The sequence below is a fragment of the Anthonomus grandis genome, chromosome 12 (genome assembly GCF_022605725.1).
Source record: "Anthonomus grandis grandis chromosome 12, icAntGran1.3, whole genome shotgun sequence".
NCBI classification, from domain to species: Eukaryota; Metazoa; Arthropoda; class Insecta; order Coleoptera; family Curculionidae; genus Anthonomus; species Anthonomus grandis.
The window spans coordinates 3117628-3129287 of record NC_065557.1 but is presented as its reverse complement, the minus strand read 5'-3'; the positions used below and the strand labels follow the sequence as shown (position 1 = coordinate 3129287).

The following is an 11660-nucleotide window of genomic DNA, read 5'->3' as shown; positions in this document are numbered from 1 at the left end:
TCTTAGAACAAGTCAAAATGCGACTTTTCTGCCTCAAGTCGATTTTCTCAAAAACCACTATAATTACAAAAAAATGCAAGAAACGTGTTGATTAGAGAATTTCCCAATCTACAACTTTGCCCCTAACATTAAACCATTAATATTTGAATAATAAGCCAAAAAGTGACTTAGTTGAATTAGTCATTTATGCATTAACTAGTTAAATAAAAAAATGGTTTCAGCTCATAAACCTTAATTAATTAGGCGTGTAAGAAAGTTCTCTAATTAAAAAAAAACGATGCACTTGCATTATGCTACAACAACTACTCAGAATTTAAAATTAAGGCCGAATTCCAATAATTTTTTTTTTATTAACTAAAAATACAAAAATCATTTTACGGATGGATAGTTTTTAAGTAAATAGGCCATCAACGGACATCATAAAATATCGAAAAAACATTAAAGAAAACTTTGTTATAGTCGTACAAACGATTTAATATTCCGAACCCTTAAATAATTAACCGTAATGAAATTATAGCCCGGTTCATCCCCAATGAGAGGGGGGGAGCACCTGTAACGGGGCCAACTGATACTTTTCTTCGCTATTATCCATTGACGTGCCCAGCAGTTTAAAACCCTGTTGGCAAAAACGACCAAGAAGAGAATATATTTAAGGCCCTTGCTACGCCACTGGGCATTTTCACACGCCCCACTTCAACCCTAAAAACCGAACGAAAAAAAAATATTTAATAATCGTAACGTTTGATTGGTCCACGACACATAAATGACGGTTTGACATTCAAGGGTAGCGGTGTCAATGTTAGTAAAGGTCGACCCCTAGTGCTGTCATCTCACTAATCGCTCCTAATAAGGGCATTAATGTGATTTTTTTTTCAGTGTCCATGTAATGGTGCATTAAGAAGATATTTTTAAAAAAATCTTCAAAGGTAAGTGGACTGTTTGTACAGACATGTTTCGTTAATAGTCTACAGTTTGTTTCATTAGTCTAAGTGCAGTAGATTTTGAGGAATGCCACTAAGTAAGACCAGGAGTGAGCTAAAAGTTGCAACAAATAACTCGTCAACTACTTCTTCTTCTTCTTCTTCTTCTAATAAAATAAAATTTCTTTTTAAAGATGTTGAACAAATTTAAAGTGGTGGGCCTGGTGGCCGACCTGATGCCCAACATCCGCCTAATCCAGGCCTCCGGACATTTCATGTTGAATTACTATGCAGAAGACAACGGGTCCATGCATTTTATCCGGTTGGCTTATTGTTGTATGCACTTGTTTTTCGTATTGATGCAGTATGGGTAAGAGAGAAACAGCGGACTCTGCTTTAGCATGAATTAATGCTGTAAATGTTTTAGGTGTATTTTTGGTAATTTGGTAGCAGAAAAGGATAACGTGAACGATCTGGCTTCCAATACGATCACGATCCTGTTTTTCACCCATTGCATCACTAAGTTTATTTATTTCGCCGTGAGGTCCAAGTTGTTTTACCGGTAAGTTGTAGGGTTGTCATGTTTCAATTGAAAGATTATGTTTTTTTCAGTACCTTGGGTATCTGGAATCAGGCCAACAGTCATCCGATCTTTGTGGAATCCAACAACAGATACCATGCGATCTCTTTGAAAAAAATGCGAAATTTGTTGTATATTATATTGATCGGGTCGGTGATTTCTACTGCAGGTAATACGTTCCTTTAGGATTTGTGGGATTGAAATAAGTAAAACTTGTAGAAAAAATCCAGTTTTTTATTTGGGTTTCTCTGGAAAAATTAGCTGAAAATGAGTACCATGTCAATAGGCTCATTTGAATTTATGATAAAGTTTTTTTTCATTTTTGGGAGTACTATTGTTGCGATCAAAAATCTAATTTTACCATTGAATTTTGTGGAAAAAATTAACTCAAAAAGAGCCCAATATCAATGAAGTTATTGACATTTCATAGCACTTTTACTACTTGAAAACTCTTTAGTTATAAAGTCCTTTATCCAGACACAATTTTCTATTGTAGCATGGACAGGAATCACATTCGTAGGCGAGAGCGTCCATTTCATAAAAGATCCAGACAACGAGAATGAGACCATTCCAGAAGAAATCCCTAGACTCCTTATTAAGTCTTGGTACCCGTTCAACGCCATGTCCGGAATGCCTTATTATATTGCCCTGGTAAAACCCATTATATTCCAACTTCTTCCACAACCTTTAACCGTTATCCTTGTACAGGTTTTCCAGATTTACTACGTCCTTTTCTCGTTGCTCCACGCCAACTTGCTGGACAGCTTGTTCTGTTCATGGCTGATATTCGCTTGCGAGCAATTACAGCATTTGAAAGAAATCATGAAACCCCTTATGGTAAGACTTATTAACGACGTTCCAGGCAGAAGTGAATTGATTTATTTTTCCAGGAATTATCTGCTTCTCTGGATACGTACGTGCCAAAGAGTGCCGACCTTTTTAAAGCTCCCGGCAGTGCTACCAGCCAAGACAACCTTATAGAAAACGGTAATAATCGCATCATTCTATTATTAATTACAATATAAATAAGGCAGGGCAACAAGTGCTTACACGCGAATAAGGTGGCAAGTTCAGAGTTTTCTGAGGCATTGCCTAGTAATGCACATTTTGGTCCATAACTCAGAAACTACTGGTTTTAGCAAAAAAAGTATAATAACTAAAGTTATAGATTGGCATTTTTTACATAAAAAATATTACTTACTGTTTTATCATAATTCTAATAATTTACGAGAAAATTGACTTTTAAAGTGCCCATTGCAAAAATTGAATATTTCAATCAATTTTTTATCGACAAAATTGCTGGTCATTTACAGAGACCTTCGTTTCATATGTTTCATTTCAATCGCACCACACCGTCTGGTGTGGACAACAATAAAAAATTAATATTGTAGATTATAATGCCAAAAACGACGAACTTAACCTGAAAGGAGTCTACAGTACCAGACAGGAGCTTGGCAATTTGAATTTCAGGAGCGGAGCATTGCAGACTTTCGGACAAGGCGGAGGTGGGGTGGGTCCAAACGGTTTGACCAAGAAACAAGAGCTGATGGTGAGGTCTGCTATTAAGTATTGGGTGGAGAGGCATAAGCATGTGGTAAGGTAGGTATTCTCTTCAAACATCTTCTCCATCTTGCAGAACCAAGATGACCTTACCCTCCTGGAATCTAAAAGTTTCTAAAACACGACAGTTCTTTTTTAGGTTAGTGACGGCCATAGGTGACGCCTACGGTGTTGCTTTACTACTACACATGCTTACCGCCACCATTATGCTTACCCTATTGGCGTATGAGGCTACAAAAGTAGGTCACACCTTACCACACCCTGATATTATTTCATAAAGTTCCTTGTAGATTGATGGGGTGAACACCTACGCGGCCACCACTCTGGGTTATCTGCTCTACTCTTTGGCGCAGGTCTTTCATTTTTGTATTTTTGGTAATCGGCTCATTGAGGAGGTAAGATGTCAGTATTAAGAAGGAGTTTGAATTTGGGAGAACCATTGGTGGTACGAAAAAATTATGTTTATTGTCATTGAATTTGTCATGAAAAATTAGCTGAAAAAGAGTACCATGTTGATGAGTTAAATTTAATTTTTGAGGAAGTTTTTCTCAAAAATCGATCAAGAAGTCGAGATTTTAGCTCTTTTAAGACCTATATCCTGGACGCAGTTCAAAAACAAGTAGACGCTTCGCGTGTAAAAGTACTAGGGTAAATATGCTGAAACAGACTCATCAATTAATACACTGTCGTACTGATGAACGTTATAGAGCAATCGCCATAATATGCAATCGCTGTTTTCAAAGTAATTCTATTTACGTTTTCAAACTCAAAATTTCTTTTTTCAAAAGTTTTTTAAAAATCAATAATTATTTCCTAAATAAACCCCAGATATCAAATATCAATCAAATCGGATCCATAGGAAAAAAGTTTTGATTTTCACGTGACCTTAAGACTCAATATTTCAAAAATTTTCAAAAATTAATAATTATACCCTAAGCCAAACCCAAATACCAAATTTCATTCAAATTGGGCAAGTAACAAAAAAGTAAAAAAAAATTAACATAAAAAAATAATACATATTAAATCCCGATTAGATTTTTTTTTATCATTAGGACCCGCTGTGTTGTAATTTTTGTCTAGCAAAATGCCTTGTATAGGCCACTGTGTCGCATGAATATTATGATAATACACGAAAAATGCTAAAACTTCAAAACTTTGCCGAATTATCACGGTTAAAAGAAGACGATTTGGTAAAAGATATTCATATATTCGGATTCTCCAGAGTCTCTTGAATAATTCCATACCAATTTCAGGAAGTTCTGAGCTATTTTAATCATTTTATCAATGAAATTAGGAAACAAGTCCGAGCCGATTCATCCACGTTGACGCCATGTTGTCAAAACCGTCGCGCGTAGACGTCAAAATCGGCCATTTTCAGACGATGTTTTCGGGTATAAAAAAAGGTTTTTACCTTATGATTTGTACATGAAAAAATGGTATGAAGCCTTAGGAACAGATTAACATCAATTTTGGATCGATTCCAATTAGTTTTAGTAGTTAAATTTCGATTATAAAAAGGGTCTTTTTTTTGGCGAAATTCGCCGTTTTCGTTGCTATGGAGACGCCGGCCATGGGTGCCTTCGATAGTAGCTCTTGTGCGGGTAGATTTTTAGCGATTTTTCGTGCTTGGGACTTTTTTGAAAAAAAATTACTTTTAGATCACTTGTAAAAATAGCGAAAAAATAAAATTTTAGTATGTTATAGTAAAATGAATGGTACATCTGCTCGATTGGTTTTGGTTTTTCTATCACATACCGGAAGCGCACAATTAATTTCCAAAGTCAAAAAATTTTAAAAAATTCATAACTCAAAAACGGTTTTACTTAGAAGTACGGTTGAAATTGCAAAAAAATCTCCTTATTACACGCTACAAACCGCCTATAAGCCAATTGGCTCAAAGTGGAACCATTAAAAAGTTATTAGGGCTGGAAAAAAAAAGTGTGAAAAAGGGTATTTTCAACTGAGCACTGCTCACCCTGTATAAATGATGGCGTTAAGCCTAATACACGCCGTTTTATTCAGAAAGAGTGCAGGTTTAATTAGTCCAAATGAAATTTTTTTAAATTTTGCACCATAAAAATTTTACACAGAAAAAACTAAAAAAAATCAATTTTTTAGGGTTTTTAAAATTTTTCTGCCAAAAAAAAAACATCTTTTCAAAAAAAGTTCTTAATAAAAATTGTAGTTCTCGATAAGGCGCACATATCTTCTGTAAATCACTATTTCCGGAAAGATACCGTTAAACCGTCAGAAGAGCTAGAATATCACACATGTCTGAAACTTTCAGCGTTAAAAAAAATATACTTCCCTTATGCTGAGAATAACCAAAAAGTATATAGTCCATCTAGAGATAAGGTCTAATCGGCCCGTTAAATTTCATAAAATTCAAAAAACCGTTGCGGCCTGTATCAAAGCACGCGGAAAAAATCGAGCAAAAAAAATTTTCTTGAGTTCTAAGGCTTCCCCCTCCTAAACAAACAAATAAATGAAAATTTGTAAATAATCAGATTAAAGCCTCATATTTCTAAATTATAAAAAGGTAAAAATCATTTCTCTATCCTAATTAGAAAAAAAGTTATATGCACTTTTATCCGACGAGTCCCGAGGTCGTGCGAAAACTCCCAAAAAGAAGCGGCCCTCTATAAGAGCTACGCTCTTATAATAATACACGGTAAATTCTAAAACTTCAAAATTTTGCCGAATTATCACGGTTAAAAGAAGACGATTTGGTAAAAGATATGCATATATTCGGATTCTCCAGAGTCTCTTGAATAATTCCATACCAATTTCAGGAAATTCTAATCTATTTTAATCATTTTATCAATGAAATTAGGAAGCAAGTCCGAGCCGATTCATCTACGTTGACGCCATGTTGAAACCGCCGTAAAAGTGGCCATTAAAATCGCGCGTAGACGTCAAAATCGACCACTTTCAGACGATGTTTTAGGGTATAAAAAAAGGTTTTTACCTTATGATTTGTACATAGAAAAATAGTATAAAGCCTTAGGAACAGATTAACATCAATTCTGGACCGATTCCAATTGGTTTTAGTAGTTAAATTTCGATTATAAAAAGGGTGTTTTTACGGCGTTTTCGTTGCCATGGAGACGCGACCATAGGCTTGTTGACACAGAACTTTTCCCTATACTTTTACATTGAATGCTGGACCAGTTATTTATTGCACCATGAGGACTCCTATCGGGGTGTCGACGGTAAGACTGCTTCGTTGTAGCGGCTTATTTTTTTGGGGTTTTTCGTAAATAACAGCGTGTTGCGGAAAAACGGTAATATTTAAAGAAAAACGGTTTTTAGCGGATTATAGCCAGATAGTTTCCGGTTGTCTCAGGAAAAAAATTGGTTTCGTAGGTGTCATGGGTATGCCAGTAATAAGCGTCAAAGTTAAAAAAAGGTGTAGAGCAAACAAAAATTTACGTTTGAGCTCGTTTATCTCGGAAGCAGTTTCTTTTTGAAAAAAATAGGTTTGATGAAAAAGAAAGTTACGTTTACGTAGAAAAGCGCTGTTTTGTCCGCATTATCGGGAACATAATTTTTTTTCGTAAATTCAATCTACTTTTAGATTTTAATTAAGTACTTACATTTCACTCTTAAACAAGTCCAAATTGAACAACATTTTAAACTTTCTTTTTTTATTTCAATTAAAAAAATGTTTTAAATAAAAAAAATAATTTATTTATAAGTTATAGCTATTAAAGCACGTACACTTCCACAATAATTATAAAAATTACCAGTACAACAAATGACCAGCCTTATGGCTTTAATTTAATATGACATATTTGCCGGACTTAAAAAAAAATTATTTGCATTTTTCTGGACATGGCCAAAGCCTTCGATACAGGTAACCATAAAATGTTGATTGACAAAATTGAAATAATCTAGGTTTCATTGGTCATGCGTTAAAACTATTCGAATCTTATTTATTTTTTAACAATTTTTTCTAAATTGATTTTCTGAGGTATTATTTGGCAACTTGTAACTTTTTGGCGCCCAACATTCTGCCACTTTTCAAGAGACTATTTGAATGTTTTTTCATTTTTTATTTTAATGTAACAATTGGAAAAGCTCGTTATATATAATAAAACAGTACACAGAACGAAACAATAAAATGTATATTATTTGGCAAGCCTTTAAATAAGTGTCGTCGAGTACAACTCGTGGAAGTATTTCTTGTTAAAAGACTCAGTACATCCAAGGGTGTTAATAATAAAGAGGAGATTCTTCTATTAGCTTAAATTCTGTGTAGAATGTTGTCTTTATTCCAGGCAATTGATCCTATTTATCCTCTGTATTATATGACTAACTATCGTCCAATGTTTCTGATTTTCTCTCAAAAATACAAATAACTAAATAACAAGGTACAAATAACTTAAGTTCACCATTTAAATTTGTCTGAAAAAGACTGCCAAGTCAATGTAGGTACATAATTATTTTGATTTTTGAAATTGTGTTTTTTTTTAAATTTTAAGACAACCAGTGGTAGCATGACAAATCAAACAGTACTATGATGAATGATTTTTTTAAAACTTATTTGCTTATTATGACAGATGTCAGCTCCCAATGTGAATTTTAATTCTCTAACTGATATTAAAAAAAAATGTTTTTTTAAGAGTTCTTCGGTAATGGAGGCAGCCTACAGTTGCCACTGGTACGACGGTTCCGAAGAAGCGAAAACGTTCGTTCAGATCGTATGCCAGCAGTGCCAAAAAGCTTTGTCAATATCCGGAGCGAAGTTTTTCACCATCTCACTGGATTTGTTTGCTTCGGTAAATTTTCCAGAATTACTCTTTCCATATAAAAGCGAGTTTTTTTTTTAATAGATTTTGGGTGCCACGGTCACCTACTTCATGGTCTTGGTGCAACTTAAGTAAAATGTATATTTGTTTTTTTTTTTTTTTAAATTCTGACACTTTGTATATATTGATAGTCTCTGTTTAAGGCACAAAATTGTTAGGTTATATTATATTAATTATAAAAAGTGAGTAGGCATTCGACAGTGTCTTATAATATGTAGTTTTATAAGAGTACTATTATATTAAGGTAGTTTTAATATTACTTGTGTGATATATTAATTAATACGTAATTGTTGAATAATGCACAAATGTTCGTTAAATAGATTATTTCTTAGTGACCTTTTAATAATGAATTAGTGTCAAATATAAAGAGTTTTCTCCACTCTTGTGCATTTTGAATAATAGAAAACACCTTATAGCATTCCACACAGAAAATCCCAGCAAAAGACGTAAAGTGTGTCCGGGACTAATGTTAAGCATTTAATAACTTTATGTTAATAAAAATTGTTTTTTATATTAAAGATTTTAATTGCATCGGATGCAATAGAAAAATAATTTTTAGATTCATCGGTTTTTCAGAAAATTGGAAAAATTTTCTTAACAGCTTTTTCTATTTTGCTCGAAAACTATTAGGAATATGGCAAATTTTCTTTGACCGTTTTATTCTCAATCAAAAATAGAATAATTCATAAAGAATAATATTTGGACGGAAATCTTGAAATAAAGAAGTTATGGAGTTTTTTTGAAAAATTTTGAGAGAATTTTTTTTTTTTTGTAAAAAAAAATCAATTTTTTGGAAGTTGATAAATTGCCCAAAAAGCTTTAAAAAAGTCTAATAAAACTTTTTCGAAAAATATATCAGAAAAGAGTTATACCCAATTTTCCCATTAAGTCTTCCTAAAAAAAAAATATAGGGGTACCTATGGGATTATGTCCATAATTTTGGTTTTAATTTTTTTTCTGGAAAACTAATGAATAAAGAAAAAAAATTGTTAGAACAAATGTGGCTTGAAATATCAGTGCGCATCAGATGCAATAAAAAAATAATTTTTAAGTCTAATAGTTTTCCAGAAAATTGTGAAAAACCTCTTAAGAGTTTTTCCTTATTTTCTCAAAAACTATTGAAAATATGGAAAATTTTCTTATATAATTTCATTCCCAATTAAAAATAGAACAAATCATAAAGAATAACATTAAGACGTAAATCTTAAAATAAAGAAGTTATGGAGGATTTTTGAAAAAATTTACATTTTTTTTGTATGGGAGCTATCGGGAAAATTCCAACGGTTTTGTCTTAGTTTCGTCGTTCTAAATTTAACGAGACCATCCGCAAGATCGTAGCTCTTCTAATAGCTGAGATATGGCATTTTTGATGCCCATTTTTGGCCTCAAAAACGGACGTCGAAAACGACTTTTTCAGGATTTTCAAAGTGCTCTCACTCCCTTAGTTCTGCTCGGATCCTGTTATAACCCGGTGTTTTCGTAATCTTGGTGACCCAAATAAGACGCTGGTATACTTAGTTTGATTTCGAAAAAAATCAATTTTTGGTGAAAAAATTCGATACGAGGGGGTATACCCGAAAAATGAAAAATTCCAAAGTTTGAAGATCGATATCTTGGCTTCTATGGGATCTATCGGGAAAATTCCAACGGTTTTGTCTTAGTTTCGTCATTCTGAATCCAACGAGACCTTGCGGATGCAAGGTCATAGCTCTTCTAGTAGCTGAGATATGGCATTTTTGATGCCCATTTTTGGCCTCAAAAACGGACGTCGAAAACGACTTTTTCAGGATTTTCAAAGTGCTCTCATTCCCTTAGTTCTGCTCGGATCCTGTTATAACCCGGTGTTTTCGTAATCTAGGTGACCCAAATAAGACGCTGGTATACTTAGTTTGATATCGAAAAAAATCAATTTTTGGTGAAAAAATTCGATACGGGGGGGTATACCCGAAAAATTAAAAATTCCAAAGTTTGAAGGTCGATATCTCGGCTTCTATGGGAGCTATCGGGAAAATTCCAACGGTTTTGTCTTAGTTTCGTCGTTCTGAATCCAACGAGACCATCCGCAAGGTCGTAGCTCTTCTAATAGCTGAGATATGGCATTTTTGATGCCCATTTTTGGCCTCAAAAACGGACGTCGAAAACGACTTTTTCAGGATTTTCAGAGTGCTCTCATTCCCTTAGTTCTGCTCGGATCCTGTTATAACCCGGTGTTTTCGTAATCTAGGTGACCCAAATAATACGCTGGTATACTTAGTTTGATTTCGACAAAAATCAATTTTTGGTGGAAAAATTCGATACGGGGGGGTATACCTGAAAAATGAAAAATTCCAAAGTTTGAAGGTCGATATCTCGGCTTCTATGGGAGCTATCGGGAAGATTCCAACGGTTTTGTCTTAGTTTTGTCGTTCTGAATCCAACGAGACCATCCGCAAGGTCGTAGCTCTTCTAATAGCTGAGATATGGCATTTTTGATGCCCATTTTTGGCCTCAAAAACGGACGTCGAAAACTACTTTTTCAGGATTTTCAAAGTGCTCTCATTCCCTTAGTTCTGCTCGGATCCTGTTATAACCCGGTGTTTTCGTAATCTAGGTGACCCAAATAACACGCTGGTATACTTAGTTTGATTTCGAAAAAAATCAATTTTTGGTGAAAAAATTCGATACGGGGGGGTATACCTGAATAATGAAAAATTCCAAAGTTTGAAGGTCGATATCTCGGCTTCTATGGGAGCTATCGGGAAGATTCCAACGGTTTTGTCTTAGTTTCTTCGTTCTGAATCCAACGAGACTATCCACAAGGTCGTAGCTCTTCTAATAGCTGAGATATGGCATTTTTGATGCCCATTTTTGGCCTCAAAAACGGACGTCGAAAACTACTTTTTCAGGATTTTCAAAGTGCTCTCATTCCCTTAGTTCTGCTCGGATCCTGTTATAACCCGGTGTTTTCGTAATCTAGGTGACCCAAATAACACGCTGGTATACTTAGTTTGATTTCGAAAAAAATCAATTTTTGGTGAAAAAATTCGATACGGGGGGGTATACCCGAATAATGAAAAATTCCAAAGTTTGAAGGTCGATATCTCGGCTTCTATGGGAGCTATCGGGAAAATTCCAACGGTTTTGTCTTAGTTTCGTCGTTCTGAATCCAACGAGACTATCCGCAAGGTCATAGCTCTTCTAATAGCTGAGATATGGCATTTTTGATTCCCATTTTTGGCCTCAAAAACGGACGTCGAAAACGACTTTTTCAGGATTTTCAAAGTGCTCTCATTCCTTTAGTTCTGCTCGGATCCTGTTATAACCCGGTGTTTTCGTAATCTAGGTGACCCAAATAAGACGCTGGTATACTTAGTTTGATTTCGAAAAAAATCAATTTTTCGTGAAAAAATTCGATACGGGGGGGTATACCCGAAAAATGAAAAATTCCAAAGTTTGAAGGTCGATATCTCGGCTTCTATGGGAGCTATCGGGAAAATTCCAACGGTTTTGTCTTAGTTTCGTCGTTCTGAATCCAACGAGACTATCCGCAAGGCCGTAGCTCTTCTAATAGCTGAGATATGGCATTTTTGATGCCCATTTTTGGCCTCAAAAACGGACGTCGAAAACGACTTTTTCAGGATTTTCAAAGTGCTCTCATTCCCTTAGTTCTGTTCGGATCCTGTTATAACCCGGTGTTTTCGTAATCTAGGTGACACAAATAAGACGCTGGAATACTTAGTTTGATTTCGAGAAAATTCAATTTTTGGTGAAAAAATTCGATACGGGGGGGTATACCCGAAAAATGAAAAA

At 34.6% G+C, this 11660-nt stretch overlaps 1 protein-coding gene across 1 annotated transcript; it reads left to right on the top strand.

Annotated features, from left to right (window-relative positions):
* The first annotated feature begins 802 nt into the window (after nucleotides 1-802).
* LOC126742918 (odorant receptor coreceptor) lies at nucleotides 803-8185 on the top strand. The gene is made up of 12 exons (XM_050449790.1): nucleotides 803-926; nucleotides 1115-1290; nucleotides 1348-1482; nucleotides 1533-1669; nucleotides 1997-2151; nucleotides 2209-2337; nucleotides 2391-2487; nucleotides 2892-3099; nucleotides 3200-3299; nucleotides 3351-3455; nucleotides 7686-7841; nucleotides 7896-8185. Exons 2-12 carry the CDS (start codon nucleotides 1115-1117, stop codon nucleotides 7944-7946), a joined length of 1449 nt encoding a protein of 482 aa, XP_050305747.1. The 5' UTR covers nucleotides 803-926; the 3' UTR covers nucleotides 7947-8185.
* The last annotated feature ends 3475 nt before the right edge of the window (nucleotides 8186-11660 follow it).